Here is a 24,200-nt window from a genome sequence, read left to right as displayed (position 1 = left end):
AAATTTTCAGTCTTCATATGACCAAGTGGGAACTAAAACCAGCCCTTAGCCTCAGTATAGTGCCTGAGTATAACCCAACTTCAGATATAGTACAAGACCCCATCAGACTGGAAAGAGGAGTGGTGTGTGTGTGTGTGTGTGTGTGTGTGTGTGTGTGTGTGTGTGTGTGTGTGTGTTCTATGTGTGTACAGGTGCCCATGGAGGCCAGAAGAGGTTGTGGATCCTCAGGAACTGGAATGGTTGTGAGTCTCTGGATATGGGTGCTGAGAACGAAACCTTTTAGGAGGGCAGCAGTGCTCTTACTGACTGAACCACGTCTTCAGCCTTCTGCTCCTGTACTGCAGACTGGACCTAGCTAGGACATCACACTTGCCAGGCAAGTGCTCAGACACTGTGCCACGCCCTTAGCTGTGTGAACTCCCTATGTATTGATCTCCCGATTGGGCCTGTGACATCACACCTGGTTGTGATCTTTGTTCTTTGATTTGGAACTTGGACCCTTTGCAATTCTTTAATGCATTAACTCAAAGCATGAGTCTCACAGGAAAACCTGGTTTTCTATTCAGTTGCCCTTGCTTTTCATTTGAGTGTGCCCAATGGGGACAGGTGTCTTTCTCATCAATTAAATTTCTCCCAGCTCTTAGGACAACATTGAAAATGCTTGTTAGGGTGCTAGATTTTATTCAAATGAGGGTGAGCTATGTAGATACACAGCCAGCCAAATCTACTTGGCTGGGTTTTGCTAGAAAGGATTCTTAGAAACATCTAGAAAAACTACTTACTACTATGACACATTTTAAGGAGAAGCGAAGACCCAGCCATGTTCTAAAGATTGAAGCTGGTGGTGTCAAATGTCATGGTTGAAATGTCTGTGTAATGTCTTGAATTGCATGTCTTCCCTAAATGTATAACATGGCCTTAAAATTGTACCAGGTTTTTAAATGGGACTAGAAATCTCTCTGAAAAATGGGACACACTTTTGTTTTTGAATCCATTTACCAAAAAGGGAGAGAAAGAAAAGGTAACTGGAGAAGTAATTTTCTTTGTATCACATTAAGTAGCATTTCAAGCCCATTTGGGATGTCTAGCAAGAATTGAATGTGGTCATTTAGTCGCTCAGATTGCCAGGCACCCTGACCCCACAGTGCTTGAGCGCTGGGATTGCATCTCATTATGAGTTTAGTGTCTTGGCCTGGAGAGGTCAACAATACGCAGGCAGCCGATGAATGTCCTTCACCATCAGAGCATGAATCAGTGGGACAAGAGGAAGCAAGAAACAAAAGGAGGAATGGCCCTTTACACCAGACACCTAGACACCCTGGGACACTGGCCTGTGTCCCCACAGCCATGAGAGTGGGCACCCACAGAAACTTCTCTCTTTGACTGTTTCTGTTAGGTGGTTTTGTTTTTGTTTTGAGATGGGTCATAAGTAACCCAGGCTAGCTTTAAACTCCTGATGTTCCCACTTCTACCTCCCAAGTGTTAGGATCACAGGTTTGCACCAACATGCCTGGCCTTGTGTGTTTGTGTGAGCATACGCATCTGTGTGTATATGTGTGTGTTCTGAGTGTTTGGAGGTTGAAGGACAGCACTGGGTGTGCACCTCTATCTCTCTCTATCTTGGAGGCAGGATTTTTCCCTGAACTTGAGGCACATGCTTTCTTGACTAGATCTCTGACTGCCGGAACAGTAAGATAAAGTTTATGGCAGTTTGTTATAGCAGCAACAGGAAACAAACTCAAGGCTAGGCCCAAGCACGGATGCCTTTTGGTTATTTTGAGATAGCGTCTCACAGGCCAAGGATCCCCTCAGACTCCTTCTCTTTGCCTCTGCCTCAAGTGCTGGGACTGCAGGCACACACCACCACGCCCAATGTATGAGGGGCTGGGTACAGAACTCAGGGCGATGTGCACGCTAGGCAAACACTCTGCCAACGGAGGCACAGCCTGGGCCCTGTTTTGAGTTCCTTCTTTTAAAACACTTTTATTTATTTAATAAAATTTATGTGTATGGGTCTGTGCCACAGCATAAATGTGGAGGCCAGAGGACAATCTGCAAGGTTCTGTTCTTTCCTTCCACCATGTGGGTTCTGAGAATGGAATCATCAGCTCATCAGGCTTTGAGGTAAGTGATTTTACCTACAGTCCTGTCTCAGGTCCCTGGTTGTGGTTTCTTGAGATAGGGTCTCATAATGTAGCTAAAGCTGGCCTGGAATGTATAACAATTCTCCTGTCTCATTAATACTGGTATTACAGATGTGTGCGTATACACACACACACACACATATATATGTATCACATATATATGTAATATCTACACACACACACACACACACACACACACACACACTGCCACACCTGACCATTTTGCCTTTTGGAACAGCTTAGGCTGCCTTCTTCCTACTTAAACTTTCCAAGTGCTGCGATCACAAGCATGCGTCACCATGGCCAGCTCTGACATTGGATTTTGTAGGGGAGAAGGACAGACCACCCCACCCCCTGCCTTCCTGTGTGCACTCTAAGCTCTGGGCACCTTGGTGTACTCACCGGCGAATGGTGGTCCTAGTAAGGCTGAGATGCCATTGGCACAGATGATGATGCCATAGGCACTGGCCAAGTGTTGAGTGCCAACCAGGTCCTCCGTCACCACGGGCATGAGGGAGAAATACCCGCTAGAAAACCCGATTAGGGCGCAGATGACAGCCAGGCTTGAGTAGGTGTGCATCAGAGGCAGAAGGAAGATGCTGAGGACTAGGGTGAAGTTAGCGATGAGGAAGACGTTCCAGACGCTGATACAGGGGAGGTCGGCCACGGCCCCCAGGATCACCTTCCCGAAGATATGAAGTATTGCTATGATTGAGGTCAGAGGGAATGCGTCGTTCTGCTCCGACAGGTTATACAAACTGACAATTTCCGGCAGGTGGATGAAAGGGATGACAAAACTGCTGTATGCGAACAGAGCCCAGAAAATAAAGGCTACAAACATGCGGTTGGTGAAGAGCGAGGCTGTTCCAAAATAGCCCGAGTGCCAGTCCCTGAAGCCCCTCTGGACTCGCACAGTGAGCTGGCTCACTGTCTTCAGAACCCGGAAGGCACACACGTTCTTCCTGGGATGCGTTTGACTTTGACACTCCTGTGTTTGAAGGTCACAGGCCGTCTCCTCATTCCCAGGCCTTCTGTCCTGTTCTTCAGTCATGCCCAGCGGTCCTCCGGACTTAACAGATTCAGTGGAGTAATCTGGGAGAGCACATGGCTCTTCTGCTCCGGGGCAGTGTTCTACCTTCTCAGGAGAGAGGGGCCTCATGAGCGCCCCACAAACACACAGGTTCAGGGACAGAGCACCTTGGATGAACATGGCATTCCGCCAGCCATACTCTGCGCACAGGTATTTCAGCAGCACGGTCATCAGGAACGTCCCAAATCCTGTCCCTGTGGTACTGAGGCCCTGGGCCAGGGCTCGTCTCTTCTGAAAATACCTTCCCACCATGACCACTGCAGGTAGGTAGGCCATCCCACTGCCGAGGCCTGCAGATGAGAGGGAAGAAAGCACACAGTAGGACAAATAGACCACCTGCTATGTCAGGGAAAGTTCCAGATTATAGCAAAAGGCCTGAGGTGATGAACTTAAAAAGAAGAAAGGTAGCAAAATGCTTGAGGTAATGAACTTAAAAAGAAGAAAGGTTTATATTGGTTAGCAATTTTAGAGAATTGAGCTCCCAATGCTTTGGGGCATGTCATGGCAGAGCCAAGCTCAAGACTGCTGACAAGTCAAGGAGAAGAGGACTCGGGATCTAGCTGTTGGCAGAGTACTTGTCCTAGCATGCACAAATTCCCAGCACTATGTATAAAAACGGTCACGGTGACAGGATATGTTTTTATTCCTAACACAAGGAAGCCGAGGCAGGAGGAGCAGAACTTCAAGGTCATTCTCAGCTATGTAGTGAGTTTGAGGCCAATATGGGATGCATAGGACCATGTTTAAAATGTGTGTGTGTGTGTGTGATATTCTCCATCACCTACTTCTTCCATTAGGCCCCACTCCCTAAAGATGCCACCACCTCTCAACAGCCTGTCTTCACTACACAACCTTCAGGGATATTTAAGATTCAAATTGTGCAGGGTGGTGGTGGAGCACTCCTTTAATCTCAGCACTTGGGAGGCAGAGGCAGTGGATCTCTGTGAGTTTGAAACCACCCTGGTCTACAGAGCGAGTTCTAGGACAGCTAGGGGAACACAACAAAACCCTGTCTTAAAAACAAAACAAAACAAAACAAACAAACAAACAAAAAACCCAGAAAAAAACCCAAAAAGTGATGTAAACTGTGCCGTCTTCATCTGCTACACCATTGTACTTTCCTATTCTAATGAAGGAATAGCAGTAAGTGAAGAAGCTCCGAGAACGGTTGCCAGGAGGAGCTGCCATTTTCCCCATCAGGCTTTGTAGTAGTTTTCACCAACAACATCAGAGTAGCCATTTTCCCATCATGCTTTGCTGTAGTTTCCACCAATAACATCAGAGCAGATGCCTCCTGTAGGATCAAGCCAACCCCACCTACAGAGAAGGCCCTGTCTCAGGCAGGCTCAGAAGAAGAAAGAGACAAGTCCCTTGCCAGAGCACAGTCCATGAAAGAAGCTGCGTGACTTTTTAAGACCTTGTAAGAAAACTGCATGTAAACCAGACAAGAGTGTTGCAGTCTCTGTTCCTTCACAACAGGGATTTGTTCTTGGAATGCACTTTAGCGCCCCTCCCAGGAGTAATAACAGGAGTGGGCCTTACTCCTATTATTACCCATCATCTTACCGGTTATTATTCAGAATGGTGTTTCCAAGCACAGCTGTCCTCATGGCTTTATACAGCCGAAACTCGTGTGACCTTGTCCTTGTGACTGTAGACAACTTGAGCTCAAGTAACCTTTGTTCGTATGACTTTGCCTCACCCTCAGAATGCCCTCAGAATATAAATTGTTTGATGTTCTGAACAAAGATGACTATTGCATGAGACTGGTCCATCTCTTCTACAGGCTACACTCATCCAGGTTCAGGCCAACAAGAGCAGTAACTGTCCCTGAGCCTCCTGCCCGTGTCAGTGAGGGCAAGACACAGCCCTCAAATTTGGGTCAAACTCTAGATCAATCTTTACAAAGCTTATGATCACAACGATAGAAATCTAGAATTTCTTAGAATGTAAAACAGAGAAAACAGTTTTTAGAGGTCCAGTAAGATAGCTAACAGAATGGAGGAACTTGCTGCCCAAGCCTAACAACCCGAGTTTGATCCCTAGTATACACATGGTGGAAGGAGAGAACGTACTCCTGCAAAGACACACACACACACACACACACACACACACACACACACACACACACACACATAGAGAGAGAGAGAGAGAGAGAGAGAGAGAGAGAGAGAGAGAGAGAGACAGAGAGAGAGCCTGGAGAGATGGCTCAGTGGTCGGGAACGTTTGTTGCTATGGCAAAGGACCTGGGTTGGTTCCTGGTACCTAGTGGTCTGACCACTTCCTGTCCCTTCCTGACATCTGTGGTCACCACATATACTTGTGGCTCACATACACACATGCAAGCAAAGCACTCATACACACAAAATAAACTTTTTTTTTTTTCCACTGAGAGTTGGCTCAGTGGCTAAGAGCAGGTTTGGTTCTCAGCACCCATACAATGGCTAACAACCATTCTAGTTCCAGGGATCTGACACCTTCTTCTGACCTCCAAGGGCACTGCACTCATGGGGCACAGTACACATGCTGGCAAAATTCACATAAATATAAAATAAAAATAAATACATCTTTAAATAAAGTAACTAAAAAAAAAATTAAAAAGACATCATTCCATGGTCTGTCACCAGGTCCACATCTTCCTTGTGAGCTGATTGACTTTGAAGCATCTGTAATATCTGCCTGCTACTTGAGAAAATTAACCAAGTAAAAAATAAGAAAATGACATATCTAGATGACTGCTGCATCTTTATGCAAAACCCTAGCTTGATCCTTCAAGAAATGAGAAAATTGCATCGATTTCTGTGGCTAGAATGGACTTTTGAGACCTTGTCCTTTCAGAAGCTGGCCACACAAGTTCACCGCTAGACAGACTCATGTCCTTAGCTCCCAGCCCATTTGACCTCAGCAATGCCACTTGGACCATCATGCTGTGAAGGGAAACTGTCCTTCTCCCACCCCATTCGCCCCTCTCCTTTCCCACCAGACCCCCTACCCTTACTTAGTAGTTGGTTAATTTTCTCCTTCTATATGTGGGTCCTAGGGATGTAATTTGAGGGTGTGAGGCTTGGTGGTGACCATCTCTGTCTACCGAGCCATTTCATTTGCCCAAGAGATTATTTTAGAGATTTAAAAAGAGATTTGCATTTCTCTCTGTTTTGGTTTTCAAGACAGGCTGTCTCTGTGTAGCCCTGGCTATCCTGGAACTCTCTCTGTAGACCAGGTTGCCCTCTAACTCAGAGATCAGCCAGAGATCAGCCTGCCTCAGCCTTCCAAAATGCTGGGATTAAAGGCATGCACCATCACTCAACAAAGATAAAGTCTATTAAAGAAAACAAAAACCAAAAAAAAAACAAAAAGAAGCCTCTTCCACTAGTATGTCTATTCTAAAAAAAAAAAAAAAAGCCCCGAGTGAATGAACTACAGGGGACACACCCAAAACTGTAGCATGAGGATGTTGTGCTGTCTAACACACACCACACATACAAGAAGTTCTTGCCCAGCATGCATGAGGACCTTGAGATCGATCCCCAGCACCACATAAACCACGTTTTGTGACACACACCACTAATCCCAGACAAGAGTATCAAGGTCGTTCTTGACACAAATCAGAATTTGAATACAAGAGAATCTGGCTAGCCTGTGCTACATGAAAGCCTGCCTCAAAAACAGACAAACCCTCAAATCTAGGATGACTGCATCCATAGAGGATATAATCTTAAGATTCATGTCTCTGTGTGTACGAGTGGCCAGAAGAGGGCACTGGGTCCCTCAGCAGGTGCTACAGGAGGTTGTAAGCTGCCCAATGTTGGGGGTGGGACCGGAACTCCAGTCCTTTGGAAGAGCAGCACTCTGTACTGCTGAGCCATCTTTCCAGCTTCTAACAGAACAGTTTAAATCAAATCAGAGGGAAGCTTTTAAAAACAGATCGATTTAATGACTCTTTATGCCATCACTTAACTTCAACAAATCTCAGCTCACGGCCAATTTTGTAAATACCACATATTATTTGGAAGCAAATGGAGAATATTTTATCACATGTGTGCATATTTTAATATAAATTTCCAAATGTAAAAATCATTTAAATAGCATGCTTCTCATATGATTATCTCATTGGAAAAAAAAATCTCTTGATCCCATTAAATATCCAGAAGGTGCTCCAATTCCCAAATGTCTTATGAATGACTATTCTTGAAAAAAAAAATAAAAATAGAGTCCCAAACTTGTATGTTTAAACCACAATCTAAAAGAGGACCACATACGGCTGTCTGTTGGTGTCTATTTTAAGTTTTTTAGTCTCTCAACCCCAATGCCTCTTGTAATTTATTTGCTGCAGTCATTGGGTGACTTGCTCTGTAGAACTCTCATACTCTGGATTTTGATGATGGAACAAATTAAGTTTACTTAGTTTACACAGGGTCTCTTGTAGCCCAGGCTGGCCTGGAATTTTAGTTAAAGATAGCCTTGAAATTCTGTCCTAGCCAAGTGGTGGTGTCACACACTTTTAATCCCAGCAATGGAGAGGCAGAAACAGATCTCTGTGAGTTCAAGGTCAGCCTGGTCTACAGAGCAAGTTTCCAGGATAGTCAGGGCTACACAGAGAAACCCTGAATTGAAAAACCAAAATTTTTTTCTCATGTCCTTTAAAAGTTTATTACTATAATAATAATAATAATAATAATAATAATAATAATAATAATAATAATCTTTTATTGTGTGTATATGATCTGTGTGTGTATATGATCTCTGTGTGTGTGTGTGTGAGACTATACATACACACATGTTATGCTATACACATGGAAGCCAGAAGACAGTGTTCTCAATTTGTGGGTTGTAACCCCTTTGGGGTAGAATGACCCTTTTACAGGGCTCACATATCAGATATCCTGCATAACAGATATTTACTTTATGATTTATAACAGTAGCAAAATTAGTTATAAAGTAACAATGAAAATCCTTTGATGGTTATGGGTCACATGAGGACTTGCATTAAAGAGTTGCAGCATTAGGAAGGTTGAGAACCGCTGTTTTAGAATGTGGGTTTGTCCTTCCACCTGGGGATCTGAGACCCACTCGGGCTGTCCAGGCTTGTACTTGCCATAGGTAATACCTTTACCAGTGAGCCATCTACCAGCATCTGACACCAGGTTTCAGTGTTCATTCCTTTTGTCTTAACTTACATACTTGAATTTATAAAGTCATATTTATACCATTTTTGTCAGCTAACATTTACCAAGAATGTTAGCATGTACCACCATGCTAAGTGCTTTTTGCGAATTACTTCAATCTTTTCAATGTGTTACTCTGGTAACACATTGCCTTAAATTTGCCTTAAATCTTACTTAGGGTTGTATTGCTGTGAAGAGATACCATGACCAAGACAACTCTTCTGAAAGATAACATTTAGTTGGCTTACAGTTCTAAGAGGTTCATCCATTATTATCACAATGGCAAGCATGGCAGCCTGTAGGCAGACACAGTGTTGAGAGTTCTAAATCTTGATCTGAAGGCGGCAGAAGGAGGCTGTCTTCTGCAGGCAGCCAGGAGGCTTTGGATCATACTGGCCAGACTTGAGCATATATATGAGCCCTCAAAGTCCCGCCTCCATAGTGACACAAGTCCTCTAACAAGGCTCCACTTCCTCCATTAAGGCCACACCTCCTCCAATAAGGCCACACCCCTCCAATAAGGCCACACCCCTCCAATAAGGCCACACCTCCTCCAATAAGGCCACACCCCTCCAATAAGGCCACACCCCTCCAATAAGGCCACACCCCTCCAATAAGGCCACACCCCTCCAATAAGGCCACACCTCCTAATAATGCCACCTCTTATGCGCCAAACTTACTCAAATCACCACAGTCTCCAAGGACTGAAGGAAGCTGAGTTATAAGGAGGTTCAGTGATGTGCTTAATGTGCCCAATGTCACACAAATATTGTGGTCACAAAAAGAGAACAAGTGCAGCTCAGTGCTAAGTGTGCTTGCCCCGCATGAATGAAGCACTTAATAAACCAGGCCTGGTGGCACACTGCTGCAATCCCAACACTCAGGAGTGGAGGCAGGAGGATCAAAGGTTCAAGGTCCCTCTCTGCTACACAAGTCAATTCAAGGCCAGCCTGGGGATACATGAAAATCCATGTCATAACAGAAATAAGGAAATAAGTAGACACAAATCCTCATTAACATTTTTTTTCTCTCATGACAGGGGTTTCTCTGTGTAGTCCTGGCTGTCTTGGAAACTTGCTCTGAGACCAAGCTGGCTTCGAACTCACAGAGATCCACCTGCCTCTGCCTTTTAATTGCTGGTATTCGAGGTGTGCAACACTATCACTCAACTGAGACAAGGTCTTGTTACATAGCCCAAGCTAGTTTTAACCTTTGTATTGGCTTGTCTCAAGATCCCACGTGTTAGCATTACAGACATGCTATGTACCTCCACATCTCAACCAAATAACCTTCATTGCCTTGTTTTTTGAGAGAGGGCCCGTGTAGGCCAGGCTGGTCTTGAACTCACTATGTACATAGCCGAGGATGGCCCTGTATTATGGATCTCCCTGCCCCCACCTCCTGAGGGCTAGAATTACACCTATGCATCTGGACATTTTATTTTGTGATTTTGGTTTTTGAGACAGGGTCTTACTGTCTATCCCTGGCTGGACTGGAACCATTCTGTAGATCATGCTGGCTTTGAACTAATAGAAATCCTTCTGTCTGTCTTCTGAGCACTGAGATTTTTTTTTTTTCAAAAGTCTCACTATATGGCCTAGTTGACCTGAAATTCTCTATGTTGCCCAAACTGACTTCAAACTTTCAGTGATGCCCCTGCCTCTTACTGGAAAATGCTGTGAATACATGTGCCGTTACACCTGACTTTCCTGATCAAAATCGTTTTCAACTCTGACTCAACAATCCATTTTTGAGGAGGATCAGAGTTCTGTTCCCACAGAGTCAGGTGGGATCATCTAGGCCAGAGCACAGGTGTTCGGGGAAGTAGCTGCTCAACTGTGTGAACCCCACAACCTGTGGGCAAAGGAAATTATGGCCAGGAGTAATTTTTCAGAATGCAAACCACTCTGCAGGGTGTTCAGTTTTAATCCGTCTCCTGCCTGTGTGCTAGATTGGCTTCTGAGAATCAGGACGTACCCGTGGTTTGGGCTAATTTATCCATGTGAACGGTGCTCAAGAATAAAGACTGTTCCTTGGGTCACATCCAGGCCTATACTTACTAATGAAAGAGCCCACTCATTTCCAAGCATTTTTGTTTACTCTCTTAGGTTTGTGTCATTATCCTGCTTTTCCGTTCTTTAAAGGAGAAAGGTCTACCTTAGCACTTAGGAACTGGCATTCAAGTTTGAATTTGGTTCTATTTGGAAAGCCAACTACAGGTGCCAGCAAGTTTCCCACCCTTAAAGGACACTTAACATCCAGGAAAGTGTCTCTTGGGTCTGAGAGATAGCTCCATGGGTAAGGATGCTGTGCAGAAACACAAGGATCTGAGTTTGAATTCACAACATTCAAATAAAAAGCTTGAAGGGGCTTTGTGTGCCTGGAACACCAGTGCAGGGTTGAGGGTGGGGAAGGGGAGGGGTCTTGTCACAGACAATAGGATCTCTGGGGCCTCCTGGCTGCCAGCCTAGTTCCAGAGTACACACACACACACACACACACACACACACACACACGACAAAAATGTAATGTCTTAAAAATTATTTTTTAGATTTGTTTATTTTATTTGTATGTTTTATCTTCATGCATGCATGTAAACCATAAACCGTGTGTGTGTGTGTGTGTGTGTGTGTGTGTGTGTGTGTGTGTGTGTGGTATCTATAGAGATCAGAAGAGGTTACCCAGATCCTCTGGAACTGGAGTTACACATGGCTATGAGCTGCCTGGAGAGTGCTGGAAATGGAACCTGGGTCCTCTGAAGAACTAATGCTTAACTGCTGAGCTGTCTCTCTAGGTCATCCAGCGGATGTCTTAATGGCTCTATTTTTCTCCACAGTTAAATTCATCATCCAAATGCACAAAACAATGAAATAAAAAAATTTAAGCCATGCTTACCCGCTGCCACTCCAAAGGTAATAAAGAGAGACTGCACGTTGGCTGCATAGGCACTCAACACCCAGCCCAGGGAGTTCACCAATCCTCCAATGATTGCTGTCTGGCGGCATCCGCAGGTGTTAATGAACAAGCCGATGAAAGGTCCTGCCACAGAGCAGTAGAAAAGGTACTGACTAGAGGTTTCTTGTCATTTTTAGGTCCCCACACAGAAGATAAAGAACAAAGCATCACCAGGGCTGCTTAAAGGACACCAAACCGGAACTATCGAGATGGCTCAGCAGGAAAGGGGCTTGTAGCCAAAGCTGCCAACCTGAGTTCAAACCCCAGAACCCACATGATAGAAAGAGAACAAACTCCTAAAGGTTGTTGACCTCCACACATGCACCCCTCAATAAAAATTCATAATATAATATTTAATAAAGTAGGCAAATCCAAAACATCTTATGGGGGGGGGGTCCCTGCAGGTGTCAAGACAGGCAGAGGTCTGAAGGGAGGTGAGGATGCAAACTGGGGTTCAGAATGACTTCATCAGCCTGGATCAAATTTCAGGGAGTCTGATGCCAGGCGGCTTATTGTAGGCATATTTAAACACAATAGAATTTAGATAGAAGTTTCCAGGTGACAATCATTCCAATTCCAGGTGCACAATAAAGCTTAAGAAACTCCTTTACAAAGTACATGTGACCATGAAGGCGAATTCTATAGCTAAAAGGCTCAGGATCTGGTGCGGTCTCTAACAGAGATAACAAAGAGGCCAGCAGGCCATTGAGTACAAGTGACATCTCCCCTAAGGATGGGTTCTATTGACTGGGAGCTAAGGATAAAGGTCTAGGGAGGGAGAGTCTGGGATAATCATTCTGGATGGTTTGTAATCTGCAGATAACAAAAACGCTCAGCAGGTTATTAGCATCCACTCCTAGCTTTCTGGAAGGAAAACAAAGATATTTTATTTCTTCTATTGAGGAGACATTCCTGAGTGATGAACATCTGGTTTTCCTAGAATCTAAGGGCACAAGGACCTTTGTGTCCCCAACAATCTTAAAGTATAAAAACCTTTCAGATGTACATGATCTCATCAGAGAACACACACTTCTAGACTGGCAGCAAGCTGTCAGGTTCAATCTGCCTACAACAGAAGTCCTTGGCTAGTGGTCTAACAGGACCCAGCCTTTTCGGTTTACACAAAGTTTGAAAATGTGTGGGATAAGCAAACACTTGAAAATAAGAGAAATAGCCGGGCAGTGATGGCGCACGCCTTTAATCCCAGCACTTGGGAGGCAGAGGCAGGCGGATTTCTGAGTTCGAGGCCAGCCTGGTCTACAGAGTGAGTTCCAGGACAGCCAGGGCTACACAGAGAAACCCTGTCTTGAAAAAACAAAAACAGGGGCTGGAGAGATGGCTCAGTGGTTAAGAGCACTGAATGCTCTTCCAGAGGTCCTGAGTTCAATTCCTGGCAACCACATGGTGGCTCACAACCATCTGTAATGGAATCTGATGTTCTCTTCTGGTGTATCTGAAGGCAGCTATAGTGTACTCATAAAACATAAAGTAAATAAATCTTTAAAAAAAAAAGAAAAAGAAAAAACAAAAACAAAAAAAACAAAAAAGAAAGAAAGAAAGAAAGAAAGAAAGAAAGAAAGAAAGAAAGAAAGAAATTAAGAGAAATCAGTCTGGCAGTGGTGGTGCATGCCTTTAATGCCAGCACTTGGGAGACAGGCTCTTCCAAGTTTGAGGCTAACAGAGTGAGTTCGAGGATGGTCAGGGAGAAGGAGGAAAAGGAGGAAGAGGTAGAGGAGGAGGAAGAAAAGGAAGGAGAAGGAAGGGGAAGGAGGAGAAAGAAGAAGGAAGAGGAGGAAGAAGTAGAAGGAGGAGGAGGAGGAGGAAGAGGAGGAAGAGGAGGAAGGAGAGGGTGTCAGAGAAATCACACACACAAACCAACACCGACTAGTTTCCCTCCCTCCTATCCCCAACCAACTGGGGTATGTGATGGCTGGTCCTGTGGCTTGCTCTCACCCTCTCAGGCTGGTAGCAATTTCTATCCCTGCCACTTGTTTTCTTCTGGGGTCCTCTAGCTGTTATATGCAGAAGAGGTTAACTTTCACTTACTACATTTACTTATGAAGTGTGGGCATGTCCCTGTGGGTGAATGTGCTGCAGAGTGGAGTTTGGAGAACGACTAATGGGAGTCCATTCTCTCCTATCATATGGGTTGTCGTGCTTGGTAGCAAGTGCCCACTGAACCATCTCACAGATTCCCCCCACCCCCCCACCAGAGGTTTTGACTCTGGTTCAAAAGGAAACACTGGAGAAGGATTCTCACAAGGGTTCCTACAAGTCTATCACAGAGCACCCAATGCAAGCAACTCTTAAAAGGACTTGCTGTCTTCAATACACTCGGGCCCTACATTCTCTTCCAATTCTCCTGAGACTGCTAGGCTGCAATGATTTTGGTTTCATACAGCCTAGGGTGGCCTCAGTTTGCCCAAGTAACCAAGGATGACCTTGCATTTTTGATGCCCCTGCCTCCACCTCCCAAATGCTGGGACTACAGGCTTGTGTCACCATGCTTGGTTTACTAGGTGCTGGGGATTGGACCCCAGGGCTCCATGCACGCTAGGTAGGCACACTGCAGCCGAACTGCATCCCAGCCCCCAGGATGTGCATTTTTGACACTGTGTAGAGATCAAGGACAGTTGTCATCACTTTATATAGTTAGTGAGTGTTGCCCTTGGGTGGAACCTTTTGATTTAATAGCTAATTTAGGGCTGGAGAGATGGTTCAGTGGGAAAAAAAAAATCTTGGTGACCTGAATTCAATTCCTAGAGTTTACAATGGAAGGAGAAAGCCACCTCCTGAAAGCTGTCCTCTGACCTTACACACAGGCTGGGGCCCACATTCATACTCAGACGCATCCTCATGATACATCCACACACAATAATTGAGCTCCTAAGACTTCCCCTGCTTAGCTCTGTGAGGTCTCTTTCTTCTGGCCTGAGAAGGAACCGGTGCCTCCCACACCCCTGGAGCATTGGTTACTTTTGTCCTGCTGTGACCAATCCTGATAAAAACAATTTAAAGGAAGGGTTGTTTGGGCTTGGGTTAGAAGGCTTAGTTTATCAAGATCACATGGTCCCATTATAGTGCCTGGTCACATTGTGTCTGTCATCAGGAAGTGGAGAGAAACAATACTGGGGCCCAGCCAGCTTCCTCCAGTCCCAGAATCAGGCTGCTCACGTTTATGGTGGGTCTTAACCTCCTCAGTCAAATCAACCCAGAAACTCCCACAGAGTTTTGAGTCCAAATCTGTCAGGCTGACAGTGAAGACGGAGCATTGTCCTGGGCAAGTGCTCTACCATTCAGCTACAGCCCAGCCTTGTCTGCTTTGTGTGTATGTGTTTAAAGATTTATTTCACTTTTCATATTTATTTATTCACTATGTAGCCCCAGCTGGCCTGGAGCTTGCTATGTAGACCAGGTTGGCCTGGAACTCACAAAGTTCCTCCTGCCTCTGCCTCTCAAGTGCTGGAATTACAGGTGTTCACTGAGACAGCTGGCAACATTTATTTTATTTGTTTTAAAAGTGCATTTATTTTATGGGTATGAGTGTTTTGCCTGCATGTATGTATGTGCACGGTGTGCACGCCTGTTGTCTGCAGAGTTCAGCAGAGGGCATCAGATGCCCTAGAACTTGAATTTTAGATTATGAGGTACTTGTGGGTGCTGGGAATTGAACCCAGGTCCTCTCTAAGAGCAGCTAGTACTCTTAATCACTGATATCACTCCAGCTTCATTAATTTGTTTTTAGTTATGTGTATCTGTGTATGGGTGTGTGCACGTGAGCACAGGTGCCGATGAAGGCCAGAAGTGTCTGATATTCTTGGAGCTGGAGTTACGGCAGTCGTGAGCCATCTTAGTTGGGTGCTGGGAACTGAACCCAGAGCAGCAAATGTTCTTAACCATGGAGCCATTTCTTTAGCTGCTCCTTGTCTGAAAGTGCATAATTTGAAACATGAATATAAAGACTTAATAAATTCTGACATTAATGACACCAATTCAGTTAGCTTCTTATAACAGACTTACTACCTACTAAATATATTTATATAGCAGCAATGCTATATATTAAATATGTATACTATATAAATAACATAAAGTTAGACCATTGATATGGACATCTGAGAGAATTCTTGGAAATAACTGAAACTGAGACATCATAAGTTTGAAGATATTTCTCTCTATATATTAAAGAATAAAATCAAATATGGGTCCTATGGAAGAGCAGCCAATCAATGCTCTTAACCACAGAGCCTGGTCTCCAGCCCCACGTTTTAATTTTTATATATTCACACTCACTTGACCATGCTGTAATGGAGTGACCCAAATTGGAACGGATGACTCATGGCTTTGCTACTGACAGCCACAATACACTGTTTCCCACGTAACAGAAGGAGTTCAGAGGCAAGCTTTTCTGATATGCAAGCTTATGAAATATCCGAGGACATTAGAGAGAGAGAGAAAAAAAGCCACAAGTCTGTGTGAATATTCCTAGTTGAAGGATTTCACAAGCCAGACAGAAGGGGGTAAACTGCTGTCCTGACAGGAGCATGAATTAAGTGGACAACAGCTGACGGCACTGAGTTGGTACCTGCCTGGCTTTCTAGTTAAGTGACTGTTGCTTGCTGAAGCTTCAGTCATTCATGCGTTGTAAATGATAAATACTGTAACTCCTCTGTAGTTAGGATTTAACTACATTTAAGGTGATGGGGCAGGAGCTCCTAACTACCATTCTGGCAAAATTGAAAAGACCTAACATCTGTAAGTCAGTCAGTCTCTCTCTCTCTCTCTCTCTCTGTCTCTCTCTCTCTCTCTCTTTCTCTCTCGCTCCCTCCTTCCCTCCCTCCCGTCCCATCCTCTCTCCTTCCCCCTCTTCTTTCCCTCCCTTCCCTCTTTCTCCTCTTCCCCTCCTCTCTCTCTCTATCTGTGTCTTTCTCCCCCTCCTCTCTCTGTGTCTCTCTCTCCCTCCCCCTCCTCTCCCTCCCTTTCTCTCTCTCCCTCCTTTCCTTCCCCCCTCCCCACCTACCTCATGCTAATAAAGAACACTTGCCTCACACTCAAACCATCATGTGGCAGGAGGATTAGGAGTTCGAAGCCAGTGAGTTCCAAAACAGCAGCAAAGGAACAATATAACCCAAACCTAGTTCTTTCTCTATGACTCTTGTTTGGAAACAGATAGTTCTAAGTTGCCACGGAGGTGCTGGGAACTGAACCCTGGCCCTCTGGAAGAGCACTGAGCTATCTATCCCTCCAGCCCAGTCTGTAAGAAGATCCATGAGGAACTGAAGGAGTCAATCGTTTCATAGACACTTATCAAGAATCTTTGCACATACATTTGTGCCCTTGGGTATCCTTTGCTAGTGAACTCACTACGCAGCTGAGGCTGGCTTTGAAATCCTAACCCCACTGTATGATGGTTTGAGTGGGACATTTCCCCCTGAGGCTCCTGTATTTTTACACTTCATCCCTGGTGGGTGGCGCTATTTGGGAAGTTATAGAACCTTTAGGAGGTGGAGCCTGGTTGGAGGAAGTCCATCACTGGGGGTGGGCTTTGAGGGTGTACAGCCTCAGTGCATTTCCAGCTTGCTCTCCCTGTTTCTGGCATGTGAATAGAGATCCCCCAGCTCTCTGTTCCTGCTCTCATACCCGCTGGTGATCTGCAATGGACTCTTAAAACCCTCTGGAACTGTAATCCAAAATAAACTCTTTCTTCCATGAGCTACTCTTGACTCTGGTGTTTTATTACAGCAACAGAAAAGTAGTCAGTCCCAGCTCGGTCTTCATCTTGATTGGCAGGAGATGCAGTGCTGGGGTAGGCTGCTTGCTTAGCATATGTGAGGCCCTGGCTCTGATTCCCAACATTGCCAAAACACATTCACAGGTGTAGAAAGTGAACAGGGCTATCGGAAGTTTAGGTTAATCTTGACTATGTACTAAGTTTGAGGCCAGCCTGGGCTACATGAAACCCTGTCTCAAAACAACAGAATTGTGGTAGTCTCTAAGAAACCACTGAGTGAAGGCTAATCCCAACAACAATGTTAGATGAGCAGAAGGGACGAATCATCAGTTATAGGATCAGTGTTGGGGACAGTGAGATGTCTCAGCAGGTAAAGGCTCTCAGTGACAAGCCTGGTAACCTGAGCTTCATCCCCAGGACCAAGAGGGCAGAAGGAGTGAATCAGCTTCTGCAAGTTGTCCTCTGATCTACACAAGTGCCATGAAACATACACTATACAGACACATGCCGTGAAACACACACATGTACAAGTACCATGAAACACAGACGCACATCTACACAAGTGCCATGAAACACACACACATACCTACACAAGTGCTATGAAACACACATGCACACACACACACACACGCACATGCACACGCACACACACGCACACGCACACACGCACACACACACACACACACACCATGAAACACACACATGTACACAAGTACCATGAAACACAGACACACATCTACACAAGTGCCATGGAACAAACACACACACACACACACACACACACACACACACACGCACACACGCACACACACACACACACACACACGCACACACGCACACATGCGCACACACACACACACACGCACACGCACACACGCACACACACACACGCGCGCACACACACACACACGCACACGCACACGCACACGCACACACACACACACACGCACACACACACACACACACGCACAAATGGCTAAATGGTAAACTGTGTTCTCAATACTTGAATTTTAAAAGTTGGTGATGCCACTGATACCCGATACCTAATTTTTCAGGAATGTGATGCCTTACTTACATCAGGGACCCGTCATTTTACAACCACCCAGTCTTAGAACAGGTGTCAGCGAACGTACCCACAATCAAGGTGATGCCCATGCTCAGGGAGCTGACCCAGGCGGTCAGGCCGCGGCTCTGGTGGAACTCTTCAAGCCACTCCACGTTGAGGACTCCTAGGGCCATCTGTGAGCCCATGATGAGGATGTGAACAAAAAAGGAAGATAGGACCATCATCCAGGCCCACCCGCCATCGATATCTGGGTGGGGCTTCAGGGTCTTCTTATTCTTAGCCTTCCGGTCATCTTCAAGGTCATACCCGATATCTTCATGACTTGTATACATTTTCTAAGGTTTTCTGAAACACACGCAGTAAATAATTTCATCACACATGGAAACAGACAACACCTTCCTCTTTTCTGGACAGCTCTACCTCCCACTGTGATCAAAGTCGCTTCAGGGTCAAATGATGCTCAAGATAGTGCAGATTAGTGTTTGATACTGGTGCGTCTGGGACATGTTTTGCTTCTTTGCAGATCACTTTGAAGCCTGTCTTCATGGTCACCTCACAGGTATTATAAACTTAAAGAAGTGAGGGGAGAGGGTAGGGAGAGACCCGGAGGAAAGGAGGAAGAAAGAGATGGAGAGAGGGAGAACATGCATCCTGCATGTGATGAGTTAAGACAGGCCAGTCTCCTTAAGAAAGATCTGTCCTCTGAGCCTGGGGAAGGAGGGCTTGGGCAGAGCCAAGGTGGTAGGTGGTGGAGCTGGTAAGTTGAGCCCTGTAGTTAATGTCTTTGGTGAACTAGGGAGTTAGCTCACTGCCTAAGAATGGAGAGTGTGGAGATTTGTTAATGGGCCTAAATGTTCAGGGTAACAGAAGCAACTGTTGTCTACTAGTGGAAATGACTGCTGGGTCATTCTTTAAGTCAAGTGGCATTGCAACAGGCTAGAAGCCAGGACACATTAGGAGTGCCCGCTACCCCAGAGTCTGTATAGGTGAGAGTACACACAGTATAGACAGATTGGATATGAATACAGAGAAACTAAATTAACACCAAATGACTACAAGTTAATTTATTGACACTGAGTGCCAACAATTCTAGATAAAAACCTCAATAACCCTCCCCTGGCCTAAGTTCCAAGCAGCTATCTGGGTTTTCACGTTACAGGCACGAGTGCTTCAAATTTGCCTAGTTTTGTTACTCTTGTGTGTGTGTGTGTGTGTGTGTGTGTGCTCAATTGTATACATGTAGGTATTCGTGCACATGTGTGTGAGTGCATACAGATGCCAACTAATACAGAGGACAACCTCAGGTGTTGTTCCTCTGGAGCTAGCCATCTTCGTCTTTAAGATCTCTCACTGGCCTGGAACCCACAAATTCAGCTGTACTGGGTCCCTAGGGGTCCACCTGTCTCTCTACCTCCCCGAGAGCTGGCATCACAAACATGCGCTGTAATGTTTGGCTGTTGTAGGTGCATGAAGTGTGTATGGTGCACATACGTGAGTATTCGGGTGTTTGAGCATGCAGAGTTCAAGGCAGGCTACTGAGTGCCTTCCTCTATTCTCTTCCTTACTGCTTTGAGACAGAGTCTCTCACCGAATAGGAAGCAAGCTAGTGAGCTAACGCTGGGCTGACAGGATGTTGCCAAGCTGGGCTTTTTATATTGGCTAGGGATTGAACTCAGATCCTAGGCTTGCAGGACAAGGACTTTACTTTGTAAACTAGCTCCCCAGCCTTTATTTATCTGGCAGTGACTTCTGAGACCCCCTAGCTTGACCTCACATACAAATAGCCCCCCACTCCCAAGTTACTTGGGGAGTAAGCTCTTAAGAGTTTGAGCTGTGGGAACTCACCTCAGAGTGATCTGAGGCTGTAGCCCATGAACTCTTGAGGTGAACAGTACCAGTAATGTCGTTGTTGAGACAAAGGAGCAGAGTAACTACACATCATCTGTCACCCCACATGTCTGTGTGGAGATTTTATTTATGTTTAAAAGAGTGAGAAGGAACTCCAGGTGTGGTAGCATGTAACTTTAATCTCAGCACTCAGGAGGCAGATACAGGAGGATCTCTGTGAGTTCCAGGCCAGCCTGGTCTACAAAGTGAATTTCAGAACAGCCAAGGCTACAGAGAAACCCTCTCTCTCTCAAAAAACAAAACAAAACAAAACAAAAAACAAAAAACAAAACAAAACCAAACAACAGTAAAAAAGAGAGCGGGGTGGTGGGAAAGATGACGGAGGTGAGAAGCTGCTTTTGGGGAGTGGCATTTTCAGTTGATTCACACAAAAATGTTTCACTTGCTTTGGCAATGCTAAGAACTTTATATTCTTACTGAATTATTTATTTTATGGGTTAAAAGATGTGGTTGCCATCTAACTACTCTGGGCATTTCTAGTTTATTTGATCATAAATAAATGTATTAGCATGTAATGGACAACTGTATGCAAGAGGCCAAGTATGGATGCAGAAGATAGTACTGCATGCAGATGCCTCAGAATGCAGGTGGGGTGCATAGCTTACGAAGACCCTCAAAGGTTCCTCTGCTTTCTTCCTAAAGAGCATATGGAGGGGAGGAGCATGCCTGTAATTACAGAAAATAGTAGGCTGAGGCAGGAGGATTTCTGGGAATTTGAGATCAGCCTAGGGTACACAGTGAGTATCGGTCCAGGCAGGGCTATCCAGCAAAACTCTGTCTTAAAACAAACAAAACCAAGGGAAACAAAACACTATCATAGTGTGTGCTGCTAGCACTAGTATGCGAGAGGTGGAGGCAGAAGAATCAGGAGTTCAAGGCCAGCCTCAGCTATATAGCAAGTTTGAGGACAGCCTGGGCCTCAAGAAGCCTCTTTTCAAGAAACAAAGAAGGGGGGTGAGGAGAAACAAAACCCCCAAACAAACAAAAAGAAAAACAAGTATTTACATTTTATATTCTATCTTTCTAAAAGCAACCTGGATCACTAAAACAGAAGGAAGCCTAAGCAACAAGTGTTTACTCTGATATGATTTGACTATTTCCTCCACAGGTCACATTGAAACCTAACTGCCACTGTAACCATAGCAAAAGTGGGTCCTCTAGAAGGTGTATGTCACAAGGGCTCTAACTTCAGGAATGGATGAAGGCCATTGTCCCCAGAGTGGGTTAGTTGTCTTGGGAATGGGTTCCTGATAAGAATGGAATGGGTGTGACTTGGTATTTATCCTGATGCCCTTTTCTGGTCCCTCCAACACTGCATGCACATACTCTGCAAACATTCATGTGGGCAAAATGCTCACACATAAAAAAATACATAATTTTTCAAAAAGGAGGCTGGAGAGCACTTGTGACTTGCACAGAGGTCTGGCATTTACTTCCCGACACCCACATAGGGCAGCCCACAACTGTCTGAAGTTCCACAGGACCTGATGACACCTTCTGGCCTCAGAGGAGCATGGTGCCCACAGGGACAAGCAGGCACACGTGCGCGCACGTACACACACATTTAAAATCTGCGAGAGCTCTTTAAAAATTTTAAAGTAAAACAAAAACAAAACCAAAAAATTTTTAAAGTAAATAAAAATAAGGGAAGGGTGGCTACATGTTGAAATGTAGCTACGTAACGGAGAAATGGAAAATGGTAATGCCAAGTTTTTTCTTGAGTGTATAGACTAAAAAATAATTAACATTTTGTACAGTTCCGTCATGGGGTGCATTTTTACAAGGAAATTGTTCATTTTTAATTGGGCTGTCACCACGTCGTATTCGGTAAACTAATTATAATGAGAAGCAGGGCAGGGTTGGGGTGACCTGTGACAAGTTACAACTAAAATTGCAGTCTCTTCCCAAAGTGGTCAAAGCTAACGGCAGGTGAGTTCTTCAGCTGAACACAGGGAATTTCAGGCCGGTAGAGGGCGCGCTCGAGCCCATGAGGCTGCAGAGCTGAAAAGGGCAGCAAGTGTAGGAGGCAACTGGACTGTGAACCCCAGCTGGCTTCATGTTGGGTTAAGGGGTGGGGGTGAGGATAAGAGGATAAGGCCTCCAATGGGTCAGGGCTGTGCTTGGTGGCTTTTGCCTCGATGATCTTGGCCAGTTGGCATTAAGGCTCTAAACCACCCCATTTTACAGATAAGACAACCGAGGCATCTATCTGATCGTGTGTCTGACAGGGTCTGTCTCACTTAGCCTGTGATGGCCTCATACTTGGAGGATGACCTTGAACTCACCGTCCCACCCCCACTGAGAGAAAGGGTATTGTATTATAGTGCTGGATTTAGGCAGTGCTGGGGGACTTGAACCCGGGACCTCATGCATGCTAGGTAGGCACCCTACCAACCGAGGTACACCCATGAAGCCCTGAAAGTGGGACAGCTGCTTAATGAGTGCCCTGTGAAGTCCCAATATGAACAAATGTATGGCCAGTCTCAATTTCTTCTTCGCACTGCCCCCCTTCCCCTCCCTCCATTGACAAGGCGAAAGAGACTTTCTAATCCATTATAAGCATCCCCAGCCAGCCTTGCTAATGAACCTAAGCCTGAACCAACTTTTCCGCAGGAAGAAAGAGCTTAATTGGTAAGCAGACTTGAGCTCATAAAACCTTGTAAAGCCGTAGCAGCTTCTGCCCTTTAATGGCTGTGCTGGGTCCTCACTGTCCCCCTTTCCTCTCTGGAGATGCTGGAGCCTAGCGGCTCCCGGGGGCTCAGCATTCTTCGCCCTGGTCCAGCCGCGCATGATGCCGCACCCTCCGATCCTCCATCTCCAACAGAGTACCCCAACACAGACATCTGCTCCCTCGGAGGTCACTAACTGTAGCCCCATCACTGCCTATTTCAAGTCACGGATTGGGGGCCTCCAAAGCACCCGAGCGCGAGGCCAGGCGCGGGGGCGGCGCGCGCTCTGTTGCCCTGGGGGCGCGCGCCACCCTGGACCGCGCGCATCCCCGCCTGCAGCTCGGGGGACAAGGGAGCACCGCCGCCCTGCCCAGGCCCCTCTCTTTTCATACCCTGTCCTCGGCTCTCAGCTCGCAAGGGTCCCAGGAAGAGCCGCATCCACCAGTATCGACCGGTATCTACCAGTATCCACCGGCTTGGAGATGCTCCAATCTTGCGGTAGACCCCGGCCGCCACTCAACACAGCCCAGGGTACTCACTGCACGCAGCCCGAGAGGCTACGGTCTCACTCGGCTCCCAGTCTTGACCTGTGAACTTGCAGGTCCGCTCGGAGAACCCGAGGTCGCTGGGCATGGGGATTGGTGGCAATGTCGACCTGCATCCTGCAGATGCGGCGCTGGGGGCTCGGCTCTTCACCTCGCTTCGTGCGCTCGGTGCGAGGCTCCCGGACTCGCCCTCTGTTCACTGTCTGGCTAGGTGAACCTTCTGGAGCCTAAGGCTCGATGCTTCCGTCCCGGAGCCTTTAAAAAGGGTGCGTTTGGAAGGATCCGAGCCTACCCAGAGCTTCCTTCCAATCCGTGCAATTTCAGATCTCCGCGTTGGTATATTCCTATACCGGCTAATTCTGGTTTGGCAGGGGAAAAAAAAAAAAAAAAAATCTGCGGACTCCTCACAGGCACACTCTTGTGGCCGGTTGAAGTTTTATCGCCTTGGCTGAGATTCGAATGCAGTGCACATTTACTACCCTAGGAAATGTTGAGAAATCTCAGGTGTGTGTGTGTGTGTGTGTGTGTGTGTGTGTGTGTGTGTGTGTGTGTGGGTGTGCGCGCGCGCGCGCGCGTGTTGGGGGGGGATTGGGCGAATACGCGCGCGCGCGGGGGGGCGTCCTTCCTTTTTCCCTTTTTCTCTTTCTTTCTTTTTCTTTTCTTTTTCTTTTTTTTTTTTTTAACTAGGAGGAAAGTAACGAATCAGAGCCTCATACGAGTCTCAGCCATAAAAGAGAGCAGTTTGTAGAGCGATTTCAACACTCACAGCCACAGTGGACTGAAAATCTCTCATCTTTGGCCTAGTCTGGGTACCACCTCTTCCCATCTTTCTGAAGTACCTGTTACTTACACCCATAGGCAAGCAACATAATACTTTGTGCCCTCGGAGTGTTTTTAGTATTTTGTTAAATACATGAAGCAAGCGCTCTT

The 24,200-nt window shown here is 45.9% G+C and overlaps 1 protein-coding gene across 1 annotated transcript in view; it reads right to left on the bottom strand.

Annotated features, from left to right (window-relative positions):
* Positions 1 to 23,789, bottom strand: part of Slc16a14 (solute carrier family 16 member 14) — a 28,941-nt gene extending 5,152 nt beyond the window's left edge. The window contains exons 1-4 of the mRNA XM_076914887.1: positions 23,118 to 23,789; positions 18,216 to 18,493; positions 11,295 to 11,438; positions 2,547 to 3,524 (exon numbers count right to left, since the gene is read on the bottom strand). Of these exons, the coding sequence (XP_076771002.1) occupies positions 2,547 to 3,524; positions 11,295 to 11,438; positions 18,216 to 18,480 (1,387 nt within the window). The 5' untranslated portion in view covers positions 18,481 to 18,493; positions 23,118 to 23,789. The remainder of the gene's footprint in view (positions 1 to 2,546; positions 3,525 to 11,294; positions 11,439 to 18,215; positions 18,494 to 23,117) is intronic.
* Positions 23,790 to 24,200: the final 411 nt, after the last annotated feature.

Source organism: Arvicanthis niloticus, chromosome 17 (assembly GCF_011762505.2).
Source record: "Arvicanthis niloticus isolate mArvNil1 chromosome 17, mArvNil1.pat.X, whole genome shotgun sequence".
In the NCBI taxonomy this organism is placed as follows: Eukaryota; Metazoa; Chordata; class Mammalia; order Rodentia; family Muridae; genus Arvicanthis; species Arvicanthis niloticus.
This window is presented reverse-complemented; position numbering and strand designations above follow the sequence as displayed.